Source organism: Rousettus aegyptiacus, unplaced genomic scaffold, assembly GCF_014176215.1.
Source record: "Rousettus aegyptiacus isolate mRouAeg1 unplaced genomic scaffold, mRouAeg1.p scaffold_m13_p_17, whole genome shotgun sequence".
Classification (NCBI taxonomy): Eukaryota; Metazoa; Chordata; class Mammalia; order Chiroptera; family Pteropodidae; genus Rousettus; species Rousettus aegyptiacus.
Window position 1 is genome coordinate 27,527,639 of NW_023416292.1, and position 21,781 is coordinate 27,549,419.

Below are 21,781 nucleotides of genomic sequence, written 5' to 3' on the forward strand. Positions count from 1 at the left end.
ATTATCTTCAAAACTGTAACTTATCTTCCCTAATTACAACTATAGTTCAAAACGTTTCTTAGCTATATTCTTAGTTGCTTACTCTTCCATAGTTCCAAAAGAGGAGAAATTCTGGCATTTTTAATTATATTCAGCTGATATATTAATTTGAAGTATTCTTTCCATTAATATCTATGAATTATTTATTCATTATTCTTTATTGCAGCAAAGCATTAATATTTATGAATTCATGTTCGACATTCTAAAATACAATAAAGGTCTCTCGTGTTTTCTGTTAGGGTATTCTTGGATATTTCACATATTTTATTGCCCATAGGACTCATCATCCCTCTTATTGCTAAATTCCCTAAGAAAACTGATTCAGAAGTCTGTTGATAGTAGATCGTCTGTTTTTGTCTCTCTAGATATCTCTATCTGGTTCTTGGAAGTAGTTTTGTTCTGTATGCAAATCCATGCTGACAGCTCTTTCCTATCCCCGCTACACAAATATATGTTCCCTAACTGCCTTCCGGCTGCCACTGTCGCCGCGGAGAAGTCTGCTGTCAGTCTAACTGCCGTCCTCGGGTACGTGATCTGCCTGTTTGGCTGCTTTATTATTTTGTAAAATTTGGTAAAATAACATAAAACTTGCCATTTAAACCCTTTTTACATGTACAATTACTCACTGGCGTTGATTATATTCACAGTGTTTTATGACCAACACCACTATCTATTTCCGAAAATTTTCGTTACCCTAAGCAGAAATTCTGTACCCATTAAACAATTCAACTCCCCACGACCCCTTCTCCCCAGCTCCTTATAACTTCTAATCTACTTTCTGTCTATGAATTTGCCTATTCTAGATATTTTATATAAGTGGAATCACATAATATTTGTATGGCTTAAACTTAGTGTTTTCAAGGTTCATCTATGTTATAGCATGTATCAGAACGTCATTCCTTTTTTGAAAGTGTGGTAAAACACATATAAAATTTACCTTCTTAGCCATTCTTAAGTAAAGTATACAGTCTAGTTGCGTTAAGTACATTCACACTGCCGTGCACTCAATCTCCAAAACTAAAACTCTACACCCATTGGACATCTCCCGTTCCCCCTGCGACTACCATTTTGCAGCTACTTCACACAAGTGGAATCGTACAATCCTTGTCCTTCTGTGACTGGCTTGTCCACTTAGCATAATGTCTTCAAGGCTCGTCTACGTTACAGCCCACGTCAGAACGCTCCCCTTTGTAAAGCTGAATGAGGTTTCACTTTATGTATGCAGCACGTTTTGTTAATCCGTTTGCCTGAAAACTGACGCTTGGGTCATTTCCCTCTTTCGGCTGGCTATTGGTGAAAACGCTGCCGTGAGCACGGGTGTGCAAACGTCCGTTCGAGTCCCTGCTTTCAGTTCCGGGCACGTACCTGGAAGCAGAACTGCTGGATGGTAAGGTAATTCCGTGCTCAACTTTCTGAGGACCCGTCAAACTGTTTCCCGCAGTTGTATCATTTTACATCCCTACCAGGAATGTGGAAGCTACTCCCCATTCTCTCTCGTTTTTTCTTTAGAAATTATAGTAGGTGTGAGCTCTGCCTGCTCTTCGTAACTTTTTGCTTTCTAATTTCATTGCAATGACGAGGTGTGAATTTCTTTTTTATGTATCCTGCTAACTGGATGTTGTGCATCTTGCATGTGCAGTTTTGCGTTTCCCATCACTTTCAGAGAGTTCTCAAAAGAACGGCAAAGTTCTCTCCTCCTGGCTCCTAACCAGATGGTCATCAGCCCTCTCATGCCCATCTGCATGCTCCCACGGCCTTCTCCCGATGGCTGCAATCCTGATTTCTTCAGGACTCTTTTCCAGCTTCATCTTTTTCTTTTCTAGAATCCCTGTTGGTTCTTTTCCAAACCTGTCTAAATACCTTATCCGTTTAATCTTTCATTAACGTTTCTTACACAATTGGTCTACACAGTCTGACAATTCTAATATCTGAAGCTCGCTGTGCGGGGGTCTAAATCTAGTTTCCTTCCCAATGTGTCTGGTGTCCTCCGCGAGCAGGTGTTTGTTGATCTTTATCGATGGGATTCCTGCTGGTCTAAGTAGGGAGTGTGTTCCTGTTCCTCAAGAGAAAATCTAAACCTGAGGCAGGGGCAGCTTGTGACTCAAGACTGCTGCTCCACTCCCTCTCGAGAGCCCCAGGCTAACCGCCCAGATCACAGGGTACTACTGACGCCTGCATGCTGGCTAATGTCAGCTGATATACTAGGATCCACTGCTGCTGCTGGTTCCGTTTATATTCTGTAAAAAATGTAAATGTTTTATCAAAAAAGGACTTTTTGGAATAGATGGTCATTCAGTAAGTCATAATGATCTGTAAATGTTTTTTCAACCAGACTACAGAGCTTATTCATGACATAAATTGTAACTTATTTATCATTGTTTCTTTGACGCCTACAAGGTGCTCACTAAATAGTAAATGAATGAATGATAACTGGATTTTGTCACTTTCAAACCAAAGTATTCATTATGGTCTCAATAGCTATTCATCAAAGTCTTCAACTAAAATATGCTACAAAAACACAAACTGCAAAGAAAACATTCAAATAAGACTAGGGTATAACATTACATTAGAAATGGATATGGAAACTACAGGTTTTAGTCTGGCTTTAGGAAGAAGTTTTTGCGGGCAAGGCTTCCTCATATGTAAAATGATTTTTACTATGTAATTTGTCAGCTCTAAAATTTTAGCTAGATCTGTTCTTTATCTATGCAAACACATAAACCTCAGACTTCTACAATTCAACTATCCCTGGTATTTAGGAATTCTCCTAAGATAAAACAAAACCAAAACAAAACCCAGAGTAACAAATATACTTACCTTGTTATTCTAAACTTCTACTTAAGCCAATACTAATCACAATCTCGATTTCTATAAAATGTACAATCATTATCACACATAAAACAATTAATTCTAAACTTTGTTTTTTGACTTAAAAGTAATAAAAAATTGTCCGACCTTGCAGAATCGCTAGGATGTTCAACAGTTACTCCCTTTGCTAACAACCACCACTCACCCCAGCCTTTAAAATAGCAAAGTATCAGCCAATTATTTCAAACCACGAAGTTGATGAGGAGGTGCCCTGGTGTCACAGTTAAAATAAACAGAACTAAACAGCATAATCCTGTGCCTATCTCAGGGGAATAGCTTTTCTTTATCAATATTTTATTTCCGGGATGTCATCAGAACAATGTGCTATGTCTTCTTGCAGGTTCTTAACACAAATATTTGCTGCCTGAATGGAAGACTAAATAATGGGTCAACTCAAGGAGAAGGAGGTCAAAACTTTAAAAACCTCAGAAATTAGATGTGGATAGATTTTATCTCTAAAAACTTGTTACTCTATAAAATTCCGATTTTACAACTTACCTTTTTTATTTGCCTATAACAAATATCTTCTCTAGTGTGTCACCTGTCTTTAATTTTATGGTTTATTTTGTAATGCGGAAGTTTGATTTTGATATAAATCATAAATATTATCTGTTCTTTGTGTCTTAAAGAGCTTTTTTACCCCGATTGTCATAAAAATTTTCATATTTTCTTCTAACATTTTAAAGTTTTGTTTTAAACACCCAGGTAATTCATTTAGATTGTATTTTTGAGGATGGTGTAAGGAAAATATTATAATTTTTATTTTTTCTGTATGGAAAGCTTGTCCCAGAATCACTTACTGAAGACGTCACCTTCCCCTCAATGATTTGTAATGCAACTTCTACCAATTAATTACAAAGGTCCCTGCATGTACGAGTCCATTTCTGGGCTGTCTGGTTCACTGAATCTATTTGTCTATCCCACAGTCTTTTAATTAGTTACCACAGTCAAAAAAATAAATCTTAGTATTTCATAGGTTAAGTCCTACCTCCTTTTTAACAAGTCTTGGCTTGACATTCATGAACTTTAGAATCAGTATAACAAGTTTCTTAAAATGTCCTATTGGAATTTTTAATTAAAATGGACTGCGTCCACATGCTGATTTTTATCTTTTTGTAATAGTCTTTAATTTTCTCCATAAAGGTTTTAATGCACTTTTATTCTAGGTACCTTACATAGCTTTTGTTTTTACTACTAATATTATCTTTTATTCCTGTTAGATTTTTTGATTTGTTATTTTTTCATGTATTGAAATATTATTGGTTCCTGTATGTTGATTTGTACCCAGCAATCTTGCTAAATTGTTTTGTCTGTACATTCTCTTGGATTTCCTATGCAGATCACATTTCCATATTTTTTTCTCTTATATAATTCCATTTGTTACATTTCATAATTCTTCAATAACTATAAGCCAAAATTTTCAAATTAAATATAAAAAAGCAAATACTATTCATATTAACATTAATTTAAAGTAATAATTATATTTTGTTGAAATCAATTACAAATTACAATGTAAACTTGACACTGAATATAGACCTTTTTTAAATTTATCAAGTCTACGATACTATTATTATTCAATTATTTTCTAATTTTTCTCCATTTGAACTATGAAAGTTTTTTTCAGTGTATGGTGATATCATTAGTACTTTTAATTGATGTAATTACTTATGTAGTGAAGCCATCTTTACTCTTTGATCATTAGCTTCTGATAAAGTAATATCATCTCATGCCAAAATGTAATCACAAACACTAAAAATGAGTCACGGAACTGTTACAAGGTAATTATACAGACGATACTGAATATGCTTACAATTACCCTCTGATTACTGTAAGATTTTAAGCCACATCCACGGTCCCACCTAGGGACACCTAGGCCTGTACTTAAGAAACGGTGCTTTACGGCATCCATGGCATTTCCATCCATCCATCAGTCATCCAGTCTACAAGCATTTACTAATCAACCACCAGGTGCCAGGCACTGCCCTGGGAGCAGAAGCTCAAAGCCTGGGGGACAGGAACCGACAGCAAAAAGCACTTGTATCAACTACGATGCAGTGTGTCAGGTAGTCAACAGAAGAGACAAGGTATAATGGTAGCAAAGACAAAGAATTCTTTAACCCAGACTGGGAAGAAGTCAGGAAGGGAAAAATTTCTTGAGGACAGAGAATCTTTAGTGAAGGTGGAGGGACTGAGTGAGCGAGGCCCCACAGAGCTTATCACCTAGTTGAGAATTCTGTTCTGCGCGATGGTTTACTATTCACTATTCCCATTCACTATTCCGGTTTACTATTCACTATTCCGTTTGTTCTCCCAGGCCGCTAATTAAATTTCAAAAGGACCCAACTTCTTCAATTCACTTACTCAATACTGCGATTTCTTAATCGTGTTTAGTCCAAATAAATCTCTTTTTTGTGTGTGCTCTACTTCAGTCTCTTTAAGTGATCACATTTTGAGATTATGAAACGAACATGACAAAAGTTACACAAAACACAGGTATGTAATCATTCAACAAATAATTATACATGTAATCAAAATACTGCGAGGTCCCCAGAACACCTGAGTGGACCCCTTTCAGCTGCCTGATGTGGCGGACTTTTGTGGTGATTGTTTCCTTGTATTTCTTCATAGTTTTACCATCTGGGCATGCGTAAAAAATAGTTTATTTTTGCTAAATTTGCGCTTTAGATAAATGGAATAACATAGATGCATAAATGTTCCCTTATTCTTCAATCAGCATTTAATGAGATTCATCTATGTTGTTGAATGTAAATGAAATTCATTAAACTTCCTTTGTTGCCTAGAATTCTAAGATGCCACAATTCATCTATTTTACTGCAGAAAAATATCTGGGTTGTTTACAAATTTTTATTACCACAAAAATGTTGCTATAAAAATGCCTTCCAATGATCTTCCGCACATAGGCAGAAGTTTTCTCAGGGAGAAGGGCTAGGGGTGGAACTCTAAGATCTCCGGGTGCACAGAAGCTTTTTGAAAGGTCAGCCCCCTCGACCTTCAAACCAACAGCATCTGAGAGCTCCCATCGTGCCGAGGTTGGGGCCGCAGCCTTGCTGATCGTGTTGGCGGACTTGGGAATTTGATGCCTTAGCTGTTAAGTTTGTGTGCCAGTTATTAATCTACTGCCTGTCTCCTCTAAACCCACCCTTTTCCTGATAACGGAGCCGAAATCTGCAAACTCTATTTCCCTTTGGCTCACTGTGAGCCTCTGACAAGAGAGGGCCCTAGAGTGACACTGAGAGGCTGGAAGAGGCGGCAGGGATTCTCCTGGTGTTCTGTCCTGAGTGGACCGGCAGGCTGCAGGCATCCTGGCAGCCCCTGGCACAGCGGCGGGCGGGGGTTGTCCTGCAGTCGAGTGCTTCTTAGCCACTACGTGGCAGGTGGCGTGTTCTTACAGCAATCCACTCGCCTCGGGTCTGACTCTCAGCTGGGAGGAGGGCGGGCCACTCGCTCTGCCCTCAGGTCCAGGGGTAGGGAGCACCTGCCTTCAGCACATACTATCCCACCACGCCTCCGAGTTCTTTTATTCTTTCTAGTCCTTAGTTACTGTTTTAGTTACTTACTTAACAATTCTTCAGATTACATTTTCCTTATTTAAATTACTGGTGTGTGGTTGCTCTCTCCTGACTGGAACTTGACTTAGGCCTAATGATAAACTCAGCAGTTCTAAGGCTGTAGGAGGTGTGATATCACAACAGACTGAATGCAGAGGCATCTAGGAGAATGGAGGTGTCTGCTCTGCAGCCACGTACCAGAGACCCATCTACCAGGATGCAAAACGCTGCCACTCCTCTAAAATTTTAAAATTTTGTTATTTACATTTATTGTTTTAAAGGTGATTAACAAATATTTGAACAATTTCTGTTTTAATTTCTAACATGGTGCCGGGGAAACGCTTCTGCTTTTGGACACGTACAGAGCAGGGGAAGTGTGAGCGGGCTGATGTGCACGCTCCCCAGGGAGGCCGCCCGCGGCGAGGCTCTGCCACCTGTTCCAGCCATCACACTAGAGACAGCGACCTCCTCGCGGTCTATCCGGCGTCGCGCCCCCTTGCATTCATATGCCTTGTTGATGACTCTTAAAATGGCCTCCAAGCTTAGTGCTGAAGTTCTGTCCAGTGTCGCTGAGCACAAGGAGGCTGTGATGTGCGTCAGAAAGAAAATACGGGCATTAAACTTGGGTCGGGCATTACAGCGCCGCTGGCTGCGAGGGCCATGGTAAGGAATCATCGGTACAGCGACGTACATACTAAATAAGGTGCAGAAACACACGCACAGCCAGGCTGTGTACCGATCGGCGGCCGCAGCGCGGCCAGGGCGCGTGGGAACCTGCATCTCACCCGGGAGCAGTGTGGTTGGGCATTTGCTAATTCCGTGTTCATGGCAACTTGATGAAACGGAATTTCTGTGAATAACAAAAAACGAACTCTATTTCTCCCGGGCCCAGTATAAAGAATTATTTTCATTTTCTTAGTTTCTGGTACATGGTTCAAGTAATTAATTCTACTATTTGACTCGAGTCCAGCAACTCTGCTAAACTTCATTCCTGCCGGTAATTTACCTATGGATTCTTTTCATTTGTCGTGTATACAATCATATGATCTGCAATTGATGGAGACTTTGGTTTTTCCTTTTTCAATCCTTCCACCGACACCTTCCTTTCTTGCCCTTTTTGGCCTTGGCACTCAGCGTGGGAACTCCCTCAGGAAGCTAATGGGAACAGCATCCTGGTCCTGCTTCCGAGGCGGCACCTGCGCAGGTCTGTTATTTCTGGGAGAAATGTTTACTAGGCTGAAGAAGTTCCTTATTTCTGGTTTGTTGTATAGTAAGTGAAATTTTCACTTTTTCTGCACCTTTTGAGATCAATATCCCATTTTTCTCCTTTAATTTTTAAGCGCAATGAATTATACAAATTTATTTTCCAATCTTAAGCCATGCTTCTGTTCCTGGGATATACCCCACGTGGTTAAGCTGCTGCTTACTCCTGACGTTCTGCTAGACACGGGGTTTTTCTTGTTATCTATGTTCATGAGTAAGGCAGGTCTGTAATTTTCTCATACCCTTCTAGCCCACTTTTGCTGTCAAGGTAATGCTAATCTCATTGAGATAAGTCGAAGAGCATCCTCTCTCTCTTTTTTTTCTCTGAACAAGCGTGTATAAATTGGAATTATTTCTTCCTTCAATATTTGGTGAACTTGCTGCTGAAGGATCTAGGTCAGGGATGTTCTTTTTTTTCTTTCATTAAAGTTTTTTTTTTAAATGGCTTTCAAAATTCTGACAGACTTTTGGTCATTTCCACTAGAAAGTACTAATTTTGAAAACTAATAAAACTACCACACAAAAAAACAAATGGTCCGGAAAACATTCTCCTTTCCTTCCGAAGTTTTTACGATGCAGTTATCCATAACCGGTCTTTTTGTATTGTCCTTTAGCTTTTACTACCATGTATGTAATAATTTTAATTTAACAAACTTTATTTTTTAGAGGCATTAACCAGTCTTTTATTATTAAACTTAAATGGCCAATTGAGACAAAAGTTCTGAGACAGTTTTCCCAACCACTGATTACGCCGGGGGTGGCAAGTTATTAGGAATAATGTGCATTTAGCCTCCTAAGCGTTCTAGGCAGCCTTGGTGACCTTGCTGGCTTCAGCAGCCACCTTGTCCACTGCTCTGATGATACCCACAGCAGTAGTCTGTCTCACGATGAGCAGCAAAACAACAAAAATATCCCAGATGTGGAAAAGTCAAAGAAGCTCTCAACGTACATGGGCTTGCCAGAAACAAAATGAGTGATTTCAAGAGTCTGGGCCACCTTCCAGCTTCTCACCACAATGGTGATCAATCTTCTCCTTCCACTCTGCGAGCTGTGTGACTACCCAGCACAGGTGCACGGTCAGCACTGATTTGGCCTGGATGGCTCAGGATAATCACCCGAGTCACGATAAACATCTTCAACAGATATATCCTTGACACTGAAGCCCACACTGTTCCCAGGAAGAACTTCACTCAAAACTTCATGGTGTATTTCAACAGCTATTACTTCAGCTCTAACGTCAGTCACTGCCCAACCAACTGGGCCAGTACCAATACCACCAATTTCGTAGACATCCTGGAGCGGCACACACAAGGGCTTGTCAGTTGGACAAGTTGGTGACAGAATGCCATCTAGAGCTTCAAGCAGTGTGGTTCCACTGACACTGCAATCTTCGCAGGTGACTTTCTATCCAATCAAGGCATGTTAGCACTTGGCCCTAGCACAGCTGTCACCATTTCAACCAGGAACTGGCACAAATGCTACTGTGTCAGAGTTGTAGCCAAGGTGCTGACTTCCTTAACGATTTCCTTGAATCTCTTCCAGCTGAAGGTGGCTCTTTGGAATCCATTTTATTCGTACCCAGCGTGTGAGCCAGCAGGGCATGCCCATGGGTCTGCCATGACAGAGATCCCTCCTACAAACTCACCAACACCAGCAGCAACCATCGGGACAGCACAGTTAGCTTGAAATGTGCAAGCTATCATGACCAGTCTTGTTTTACAAGCGAAAAAACTGAAGCACAGAAAAATTAAATAACTAACCTAACAAGTGGTAGATTTAGGATTTGAACCTAGGCAACCTGATTCCAGACTGCATTCTGAACTTCTAAGCTTCGCTGCTTTCCAAGAAAAAAGAGATAGTCTGGGAAGTAAACTTCACAAGCTCTTATACTGAAACATACAGTATGAGCGTCTGCCTAGAGCAAGGGTTCATTACGGGGCGGGGAGAGCTGGTGACAAGGATGGGGAGGAGGTTGAGATCGGACGGCAGAGGACTTTAGTACCTTCCCAAAGGGCTTGGATGATGGTACGGCAAGGGAAAAAACTCAGAGAAGGCTACTGAGTGACGTGATCTCATTCTTTCTTATTTTCTTAATGTTCGATTACCTATCTTAAAGTAGTTTATATCATTTATCCATATCCTCATCTGTAAAATGAAGGCAATAATCTTTGCCTCTAATTACATAGTTTGAGAATCAAAATTACAAAGATGAAAAGAAATCTGTTAAATCATAAAGCAATATAGAAATGTATATTAAAGAATGATTAGAGCAGTGATCTGGTAACACTAACTTGTCATAATAGTGGGAGTAACCATCATCATCCTCTTCATCACAGCAGCAGCTAACATTGATTAAGTGTTTACTGTATGCCAGTCACTGCTCTAAGCTCTTCACATGTATTACTAACTCATGCAGTGCCCACACTCTGTAGGGTAGGTACTATTACTGGTTCCATTATACAGGTAAGAACACCGGGGTGAATTTAAATTCCCTAAAGTTACAGAGCTGGGAGGAGGCAGAGACAGGATTCAAATCCATGCACCTTGGTTCCAGAAGTTGTGGTCTTAAACCATTAAATCTCTGGACATCAGTGTACGTAGACCCAAGTGAATGAAAAGGATATCGGAAACTGAGAAACTAGTTAGAAGGCTGTTATAATAATACAAATATATCAAACAGAGATAATACAAATAGAGGTTAAAGGGTAGAGAGAAGAGGAGGAAGAAACGGCAGAAGAATCAGCCCCTAGTGACTAAGAAATGAAAGGATAAGAATTTAAAATTACTAAGGGGCAGTTATAACATAAAAAACTGTACGTTAGGCTAAGGAGGGCTATGTGGCGGAACAGAAATAACAGAGGACTAAGAGTCAGAAAAATCCCAGTTCTAGTCTCAGGCCTTTGACCAAACTGTCCTTGTACTCTCGGCAAGTCCTCAACTGTTCTGGGCTTCAGTGTTCTCATTTTGTAAAAAAGAGTAATAAAATCCAGTCTGCTCACCTGCAAAGCTGGTTACTGTTAAGTTCCAAATAACACTGTATAGCATTTCAATTTCTAACATATTTTCACAAAAATTATAGGAGTTGGGCTTTATACAAATATAAGGTGTATTGTTGTTTTAGACATTCTGAGCCGAGTATCATCACGTAACAATGAAGCCGTAGTTCCCAGAACGTAGCTGAAGACGGTCAAAAATCCAGATGCAGATGCAGTGGTCACGGGCAGGCGGGCGGCAGGTGAGCCCGCGAGCAGAGAAGCGTCCCGGAGAGAGTATGCAGGCAGCGGGAGCGCAGTCCGACAGTGCACTAAGCCAGACAACCGCCAAAACTCAAACTCCAAACAGTTGCAACACTTTCTTTCCTAACAACCAGCTGTGAGGACATCAGAGGCCCTTCCTATGCTGGATTTATTTCAGAGTACCAAGCTCATCGTTTCCCCAAATCTGTCATGACACCTTTTCCAAACCAAGGTCATACATACAATTCTTAATCACCAGTCAAAACAGACGAACAAAAAACCAAAAACACATTAAGCTCTGATAACAAGTAGTGCTAAGTTCACTTTTCGGTTCAATTAAAGATGAGAATTTTAAAGGAAAAATGACTGCCTTTCATAAAAGTCTGGGGTAGCGACAGGTCTTAGGAGTTTCACCTACTACCACGCAATCCTGACATGATATAAGCAAGCCTTCAGTTACAGGGCTTCTCTCCAATCTGTATAGACATTGTGTGTGTGTGTGTGTGTGTGTGTGTGTGTGTGTGTGTGTGTGTGTAAAAACTTATTGGTGAAAAAATAGAAGTTATGGAAGTGGAAGAACAGTCCACAGTGTTCCAAGTGGTAACTTAACTGATATTCATAAAGATACTTCCTGTGCTTCAAACGGAAGTTTCAACTGTTCTGTTCTCACAATGATGTATACATTCAGATGGACTGGCATTTGTCCCTTAGCTAGGCTCTCTAGGACACAAATGGTAAATAAATATTATCAGGATGCTTCATCTTCATTTATGCCCCTCCCTCTCATGTATTTTCATGACAACAATAACTAGCATGTGTAAAGCAAAATCTCCAGGCTCTGAGCCTATGCAATTTCAAACCTGTGAGAGAGGGATAAACTGAAATTTAATAAAAGGGAACTGGAATAATTAGATAATTATTTGGAAAGCAAAAGTTTCTAAACCCATCTGAAAAAACTTGTTTCCCTCTTCGGTCGCCTCTCTCAACATGACAGTGAGTCCACCCCCTTGTAACTTTTAATCAAGTGAAATTAAGTAACCCCTTAAAGGAACTAAAGGAATAAAATGATGCTATAATTCAGAGGTCTCTAACAGGCTCAAATTTAGTTATCATGTAAGTTTTGTTTGGCTAACAATATATTTTTAAAAAATGTGATTTAGTTTCATTTAAAACTTGGGAGATTCCTATAAATCTCCAGGTTTTGACCTAGCTTAAAAAAGTGAGAGAAGTCTCCGGAAGGTCTGCGGCATGCTTCGGCACTGGCTTCATATTTACAGCCAACCAGCACTAAGTAGCTGCCGCCTCTTTTAGGTGGGTTTTTCCCCATATTCGGCCCACTTCGCCCATCTATGTCACCTGCCTGGCACTTACATGTTTGTATTACTCACTGCCTGCTACTGCTTTCCTCTGTTGAACTCGAATCTGGCCATCTAACCGAACCCTCTCATTAGCTGATTCTCTGTAGGCCAGGGGTGGCGAACTACCACCCTTAGGCCGGACCTGGCTCGCTGCTTGTTCTGTACATAGTTTCACTGGAACTCGGCTGCACCCATTTGTTTATGTGTCACCCGCTGCTCCTTTCACGCAAGAACGGCAGAGTGAGTGGTGGTGACAGAGCCTACAGCCCACAAATCCTAAGATACTCGCCATCCGGACCTTTACAGGAAAAGGTTGCCTACCCCCAGCGTAGGTAATCATACTATCTCCGAACAATGACAATTCTGCCTCTTCTAAATGCATTTTTTGTTTAGAAATGATGGCATCTCCAGCATAACGGTGAATAGTGATTATGACACGAGGCATCCATCTTGGAATGATTCATTGTTTTACATTGTTTGATATTTACTATGGGTTTCCGAAGGTACCCTTCATTGAATTAAAAACATTTTCAGAGTTTAAAATTTTAATTTAAAGGACTGTACTTTATCCTAAGCAGGGTCGGGCCTGGTTAGTACTTGGATGGAAGACCACCAGGAAGACTAGATGCTGTAGGCATAAAAAAATAAAATAAGGGATTGTAAACTGACAAGGTCTTTGCCACCTGTGAGGTCAACCAAGGGTTGCTACACACACACACACACTCACACTATAATAAAGGACTGCACTTTATCCTGAGATATGTCCTTCTACCTTTGCCTGTGAAATAGCAACAGTAACAGGAAGTAATTGTTTTTAAATATCTTCACATGGTAAAACAAGCTGATAATCCTACATTAATCTGTGAACTAGGTCATGAATCCTAAGTCTAGGAAACACTAGGCTAAGTTTTAAAAAGACTATGGCGATATTTACAGCAGAAACTCTAAGCGGTGATCACTCAGCATATGCTTTTCTTACTCAAAATTACTGGTTTTGTACATGTAAAGAGGCAGCACAGATCAGTGGCTACATGGCAAAGAACATGAGCTTTAGGGTGCAGACAGGCTTGGGTGGGAATTCTATGCGAGCCCGCCCCCGCTGCCTGTCCCACCCCCGGGTAGCTGAGAGCTGAGGCAAGCCACTTCATCTGAACCAGTTTCCTCCTCCTTGAAACGGGGTAATAGTAACGGCCAGTTTATTATAAAGTTGTTCTCAGGAGTAAATGACTTAAAGCACACGTAGCACTTGGTACGATATCTGATAAATTTCAAGTGTTCAATAAATGCGAGGTGCTATTATTGCTATTATTTTATGTACTTCTGACGTGTGTATAAATCTTGACTACTTAGTGCATCCAAGCAGGAAACATATTTTAATATTTTGTTAATACCAAAGTAGATATCTCCAGTTAACAATCCAAAGGAAGGAACAAGGATCATTCCGTTGTGACAGGGTTAATACTAACAAATAGATCAATAATATATAAAATTCATTTATTTATAGAAATGTATTATGCTAATAAATATATATTTTAAGAAATTATTTAGCTATTTTGATTGCTCCATTTAATTGTATATCCTCCAATTGTGTGTGTGTGTGTGGTTCGTGTGTGGTATGTGTCTTGTACCGAACACCTTACAAATATGGGTGAAATGCAATAAAAACATTTAGTACAAGGCAAAAATAATATCAGATCTGCATTCTAGCACTTTGGGAAATGCTGGATACAACCCTGCTAAGCATGGAGTGCACCAATACAGAGCTGGGAATAAATTTTTTCATTTCTGTTTACTTACACGGATTTCATGGAGGGGACAAGATTTCAGAAAGACTCTGAAAGAAGTATGGAAGTGTGTAAAAAACCCCACAAAAACAGAAAGAAGACAGCCAAAGAATGTGACCAGGAGAGATATATATAGGCAAGTTAGGGAAGAGGAGGCAGACAGTAAATAACAGACAGTCTTCCAAAAAGGGAAGAGTTTTTAAAAGAAAAATGTGTACATTCTCAGGAAAGTTATAATGAACAATTTGGGCAAAATATCCTTGGATCTTCAAGCATGTGTAATTATTATAGTTCTTACCAATAACAGAGAAAAAAGGAAATGAAAATTCTCAATTTTATAAGCTTAGATCCCAAAGAGCATAAGAATTTACTTACTTCACTAGAGCAGCTGCTTCTGGAAGTACATCAGCAAACGATTCACGGAATATGATTGCGTTTTTCCTTTTACAGTTCTGTATGACATCATTGGCAAGGTAAAAGAGATTCAAACGGTGAGGATAGGCAGCTAGAGATGACAAAAGGCAAGAAAAGCAAATGAGTCCATTTATATTTAGTGCAACTTATTGTAAATATATTGTTCTCAAGGTGTTTAACTGGTATTGGATGAGCCGACGGACACACGGAAGGATGGATGGAAGGATGGATGTAAATGGTTGGCACTAAAAAAATCTCATTAACTCTGGAGAAGCTGAAACAAAACAAAACTGTTCTCCCCAACATTTGGGAAGATAAAAATTGAGTCAAAGCAGCTCATCTTGTTGCAAAAACGCCAGGGTCAGTGGAAAGAGCGTGGCCTTTAGAATCCAAACAGAATGTGACCTCAGGCAAATTGCTTAACCTCTTCCACAGAGTCACTGTGGACAGGCTCCCTTCATTGACCAGTCCAGATACCACTCAGATACACCCAAGTCCTCCCATCCACTGGAAGAGAGGCTCTGCTGCTACTTTCACGGCTAGAGGGAATGTTCTGGCAAACAAACAACGTGCTCCCGTAAACACATCTGGGTCAATCTTTTTCAAAGGCCCATGACAAGGCCCGATCAATCTACCATCTGGAACCCTGAGCAACATCACCCGAGTTTCATTGTTATCCTGGACAATTTTAATATCCACGGAGATGATCCACGTTTTCTAGTCTCCCGATTTCTTGACCTCAAAGCCAGCAACCCCCGAGGACCACTCCTTTGTACGTTTCAAACTCTCCTCTTCTAACCACGACGCCCCGCCTCCCACTTCATTTCTTCTATTTTATCGTGATCTCACTCAGTTCTTTATTTCCTCTACGGTCTCCTCCAATGTTCAACTCTTTATCAATTCCAGGGTCTCTGACCCATATTTAAACCACTCTTTTAGCCAATAAATCCCAACGTATTGAAACCCAATGGAGATGTTTTCGGTGTCATTTCTTTACAGTGACTCCTCCTTGGGCCGTCGCAGAGTTCTCCTGACCGTCCTCCCGCCCCTCTGGCTCCTCCTCCACGCACACGCCCGCGGCAGCTCTGCCCGCGGGCACCCTGCTCTCAAGGGCGATGCTCCCAGGTTCTGTCCTGAGCGCTCTTCCCTAGTCGCCCGAGGCACAGTGTTTTAAGATTTGAGGTTTTAAGTCAGATAGCTGGTTCAGTTCCTGGCTCTGTCACTTAGTAGCTTATCTCTTCTATATGTCCCTTCCTTTGTAAAATGACAACTTCACAGGTTGTTTTAAGAAGTAAACGACACGACGTATGGAAAGCATTAAGGACACCGCTTAGCACACAGACAGACAATCAAATGCTATCAGCACAGTCGCCCACGCTCATGCCTTCGACCCCTACCACCGACGCAGCCGGATGCCCAGAGCCAGGGACACCGCGCCTGGATTTCCCCTCCCCAGTCAATGCTAAGTCTCGGAGGCACCTTGAGCTTGATTTCTCAGTATGTTACTAATAATCTTCCTCTTCTTCCATCTGTTGCGGCTGTTGTATTTAGCGGGAACTTTAGCAATCTTTTTTGATTCCTCCTCCTCCCTACCTGACTGTCGCCCTCATTTGACAAATTTCCTCATCCAGACAATCTGTCTCCGAAAATATCTATTAAATGTATCCCTCTTCTTCTCTTCCTACTACGGCTCTTTGATGGATGCATCACCTCTAACCTGACTCCTACCACAATAGCCTAACTGGCCCACTACACTTGGTCCCTACATCCTCTAATACGCAAACACTATTAAATTATTTCTCATACCTGTCAATGATTTCCGACTGCGTATTGGCAAATGCCCAAACACCTTAGTCTCCATTTACAATGTGGATCTTAACCTTCTCTTCTAGTCTCTTCTTTTTCCCCTTCAAAATCAAAGTTCCATCTTTAACGAATTACAGTTCCCAGAAGCCTCTCTCCTCATTCCTTTCCTCCCTCTCATTCTCTCAGAATTTTCCTTTTCTATGATAACCTATCCTGAATAATCTTCGGTATTTTCTGCTATCCATTGGAAAAAGTCCAAAATTTTGAATTTAATTCACGTCAGATTCTAACTCTCCCATCTCATTTCTACCTCTTCCCCCAGATAAATCACCTCAAACTATTTAATTGCCACTTTTCCCCAATGCAAACCTTCCACCCTCGTCAGAGCACTGAAGACATCCAGGAGCAATGAGAGAAGCCGACCAGGTAGTGTGGGAGGCGCCCGCGGGCGGTGGACTCAGGCCCGTCAGAGCTCTCGACCCCCTGCGACCCGGCTCTCGCTGGCCTGTTCGGCCTTAGCTTCAGCCACGCTTCCCCTTGAAGCTCCAGTTCGGTGATGACACTCTGTTCTCGCCTTCAAGCCCCGCCCCTGCTGTGTCTCCACTATGTGTGAAAGGGGTGCTGGTCACCTACGTGTCATGCTAAGTCCTAACCTTGGCTGTATTGTATAGAAGTCAGATGTTTACTTGTTTACTAAACTATTTATTTTAAAAAAATAGCCTACTATTTTGTTTGGGGCTATATTTACATTTAGTTCATCTGGGAACAGATTCATCAACAAACTTGACCCAAACGCGCTCCTGACGAGGTGTTCTTGTTGGGAACATGCTCAGTGATGACACCGTCCATGGCTATGAGAACGCTGGCACCGCATGTGCCAACCCGACAGCCAGAAATCTTACATTAATATCACACGCTTCATCAAACGAAGACAAAGAATATCACAATACAGAAATTAGTGATCTCAAGAGCTATAGCTTAATGGAAGTCACATCATATTTACACTCAACTTATAAGAATTCATCTGTAAGCACTTAAAAGTTTCAGAGCAAAAACCATTAACAAAGTTAAATGTTCAGAGACAAATGCAATTAAATTTCAGAAAGAAACTGGAGGTCACAGAGAAATATTGACTAATGAAGAACTAGAAGAAATAATAAGATCATCTTCACAAATATGATGAGAAACAGAAGAACCAGTAAGTTCTTCCTTAATTTGCTGGTGTTGCAAGCGTCGAAACATTCAACTGATTTCATTTCTCAATGATTCCCTCTACGGAATTCTACACCACCAATTACAGTAGCCATCATACATATATGTGTCTGTACAAGGTGGTTTATCAAAAAAGCATCGATACTGTAATCAGTGAACAAATGTTAAGGCTAACCTTTTGTCTTAAGTATGAATTCTAGAACTGGAGTCCGAATAAAAGGACTTCAACATACACTGAAAGACACATTTAAACTAAAAATTTCAAAGTTGTCTCAGTATTTGTAAGGTATCAACTCAGAAGTTCTTTAAATAATTTACAGTCAGGACGTTTGTTAAATATAATTATATACAATTAACTAGAAATCTACTAAATCCAAACAGTCCCCAATTCTAAACAGAAAATTGGTCAGTGTTATCAGTGATCTGTAAAGAGCCGAAAACAAATATCCACCAACAGTGGAGTTGGCTTATTCAAAAAGTTAATGTAACCACTAATTACATATGAAGACCATACAGAAAATAGAAAAATGGTTTAGATATGAAAGTGAAACAAAAATATGGAATGTCAGCTTCGCTCTTGGTACCTTTTTCCTACATCTAAGTCCTGTCAATCCCGCCTCCTTCGAACTGTATTTTCCTGAATTTAAGAAACCAGTCTATAACATGCACCATTTTATATACCACTAAGAAATTTTAAAAGTACTTCCTGTTAGTCGAATGAAGCCATCAACCATAAACTACACACTGATTTCTCACACGTTAAAATGTGGAAAAACAATGTGTGCATCATTTCTAATTCATCCTCCCTCCCTATTCCTTTTGCCACCACCTTACTTCAGTTACTCATCATTATTACGACAAATTTTCTAATAACTGAACTGATCCCTGCTTCCAGTTTCACCATCCATCAATGCAGGCTCTGGACTGCCCTGATTTATACACTGATACACTTTCCCCTTTGTGCGAAGATCTATGTATAAAGATATTCTTTGCAACACTGTTTCCAACAAAAGTGTGGAAATATCCTACAAGTCTATTAATAGGGGCCTGGCTAAATAAACTATGTTACCTCCATCCAAAGGAATTGTACCTAACTACTAAAAAACATAGAAGGACCTTCTAAAGTTCATTTACAACTATCTGCAAGATATAAAGTGAAACACACAAGATACAATGGGTCTAGCAAGCAACTATGTAAGTCTAAAAAAAGATAAACAAGCATATACTTTATTTATAGAGAATACCCCTGGGAACACAGACAAGAAACTGCCTACAGTGATGGGCAATGGGAGGAAGGAAGCCAAGTAGTCAAGAGAGACAAGGCCAGTCACCACAGGGGAGTTTCTTGTGCATGTGTGTTTTTTTTTTATGGTAGACCTTTTTGGAATTTGACTTGGGCAAATATTTACATATGCAAAATAATACATTAAAAATTAAAAAGAAAATACCCCACTGCTGCAATATTCACATCCTTCCTCAAGACTGTAAAGATCTTGTATGTAGACACTGGGCTGTTCACGCGGAGCTGAAAATGTCCATTTACAAACGTGTCCCCCAGACCACAAGCTCCATGAGCACGGTGGCTTGGGACCTCAACGCCAACCTGCTGTTCAGCGGGCATACGTTAAATATCACTACTGGACACACGAATACTAACCAGAGCCTCCTTTCTAAAACCATGCCCATCCAGGGCTCATCCCCCCCGCCCTCCGCCGCCCCATGCTCCAAATTACCTGCTTCTCTCTCCTATCGGTTACTCCCAAATATTCTGGAGTCCCCTAGTAACACCAAGCAATGATCTAAGATGTGAAGGAGAGGAATTTTCTACTCCCGCACCGTGGGAACCAAGTCTACCTTCTCTAAGTCTATTTTCCAGTCTTAAACAATCCCAGCCAGGGCTCTTTATTACATCTACCCTTCCAAGTTTGACCTTATCTCACTAATATGAAGATGCTGGTGAAAAGGGGAATATCAGATGATGTAATCTGTCCCGACCTTAGGTGCTAAGGATGGTCCCGTCTCGAATCCACATGTCAGAATTCTCGTTCCTTTCAGAGGATGCTACAGCTCAAAGAATATGGGATCTGGAAATACATCAGTTCAACTCTACCTCAAAAACGACTGGGTCATGACCTTGAAAATTATTATATGACAATGAGCCTTTATTTCCATACCTTAAAATGAATATAATGGCTCAAAAGGCTTCTAGAAGGAATAAATAATTTGTTTAGCATCTGCTTGTACCTGTTAAGAGAGCAAATGAAATAAGTCGCTGACAGTAGTTGTTTTCTCCCAATATCCCTTCTTCTAAGCTAGTATCTATCAAGTAAGAGGAGAGAACGCCATCTAAATAAATTAATCTAAATTAGCATATGTATAAAAGTTTCCTCCTCTTTAACTCTGGCCTCTGAAAATGGGGAGAAAAAGGGCTTTATGATTTTTAGCAACTCCAAGCCCAGGACGCCCTTGCTCTGTTCTGGCTCCTAACATCTATGAGGCCGTGAGGCATCTAGGCTACCGAAAAATCAGAGGCCAAACACGCGGGAACCCTAGTCTTTCAGGAAGTCTGAGAGCTGCAAGTCGACTGGTTTCTTTTCGGCTGGTCTGCCTGTAGCAATGCTAAGTACAGAGATTACGTGAGTTGTTTAACTGCTTATATCTAATAACTATACAGAATGATAACTATGCTCATATTATCTTATCGGCAAAATGTTTTAAAAGGTTGATTATAACCAAAACTCTTGTCATGCATATTACATATGTTGGTTAATCACCCAGCCGAGCTGTTTGCTCAGGAATTTAAATAATTGTTCGTACTATTCCTTCCATCTAAAATGACTTTACTCTTCTTTCGCTTATTCGAATTCTCATCTCAAAACCCAAATCAAGTCCCTGGTCCTGAACGAAAGCTCGTAAAACCACTTCCATCCTTCTTTGCTCTGAACTCATACTGCCCTTGTATTTCATATCATGTAGTGTTTCACACATTAGCTTTTCCTTCGCTCGCCTGCAAACTCTTCGAAAACAATTATATCTTTTACTTCTCTATGTATTTTTTGACTGCCTGTCTGCCTTAGTCTAACTTGAGACCCCCCCAAAAAAACAAATTATTCCTTTTCATCTTCAGTGAGTATTACCAGCACAAGACAATGATTTATTATTTACATCAATAAAGGGAAAACAAATGTGCCTGATGTAAACAAATTAATTCCCAAAACATTTCCATTGAACATTAGAATATATCGTATTGGTTCTTTTAACACACCTACCTCAGAAATTATACGCTTAAGCTTATATCACGATAATCTATCTCACTCCCCACACCTAATAGTTCTCTAACAGACAAGGAAGAGAGATGCTGCAAAGAGCAGGAAAGGATAACTTGTGAGAAAACAATCTATTAACCAGGGTATCATTTGACATTCCAACATTGATGCCACCACCAACAACAACAAAGCACCTGAGACCAGGAGTTGTAAAATTATACATTTACAAAAAAATCAGAAGAATTAGTTCTCATAAAACTTATATAAATGTCAACCAATCAGATGTCACAGCTAGATACTATACCCCGACCTTTTTCTCCGTCTATCTAATAAGTAAAGAAAACTTTCCAAGAAGCAGTTATAGGATGGCCTGGTGCAGTAGTTCCCAAAGTCTGGACTTGGCCTGGGATGAAATTTCCACCGGTTTGCAGAGAAATGAGAAAAATAAGGACATAGCGGCTTATTTTTCCTAAAGCAAAATGTATCCACATTAAAGGTTTGTTCTATATTATCTTCTCTCTACTTTTGTAGTAATTAAAACACCTTTATGAAATGATGGTAACACGTTTACTGTCCTCAACTGACAACAGAAACAATTCTATTTCAGCAGCCTTAGTTTGTATTTTCTCAAACTGGCCCATGTCCAGAGAACTAGTCCAATGGGTGTTCTCTGACCCTGACTCACTGTGAGCTACTGAAACAAATGCATATTTACCAACTACTCAGTCTGCTTTTTAAAGTCACTCATCTGACTTGTGTTTTAACTATGCTGGGAAAATTCCTTTGTTGAGATTATATGGATGGACCCATGATCTGTGGATCTCAAAAACGGAAGTAGCAGCAGTAGTATGTAAAGATGATATTTTATTTATTCCAAGAAGAAAGGGTGACTTTGCCTCAGAAAACTTATAAATATCATTCACTACATTTACAGAAAGTCTTGATAAAATTCAGTGTTCATGCAAG

The 21,781-nt window shown here is 40.2% G+C and overlaps 1 protein-coding gene across 3 annotated transcripts in view; it reads right to left on the reverse strand.

Moving 5' to 3' along the window:
• The window catches only part of RPRD2 (regulation of nuclear pre-mRNA domain containing 2), a 64,048-nt gene that overhangs the window by 24,021 nt on the left and 18,246 nt on the right, over window positions 1–21,781 (reverse strand). For all 3 annotated transcript variants that reach the window (XM_036234939.1, XM_036234940.1, XM_016122758.2), the window contains exon 2: window positions 14,493–14,622. In XM_036234939.1, coding sequence (XP_036090832.1) covers window positions 14,493–14,622 — 130 coding nt within the window. The remainder of the gene's footprint in view (window positions 1–14,492; window positions 14,623–21,781) is intronic.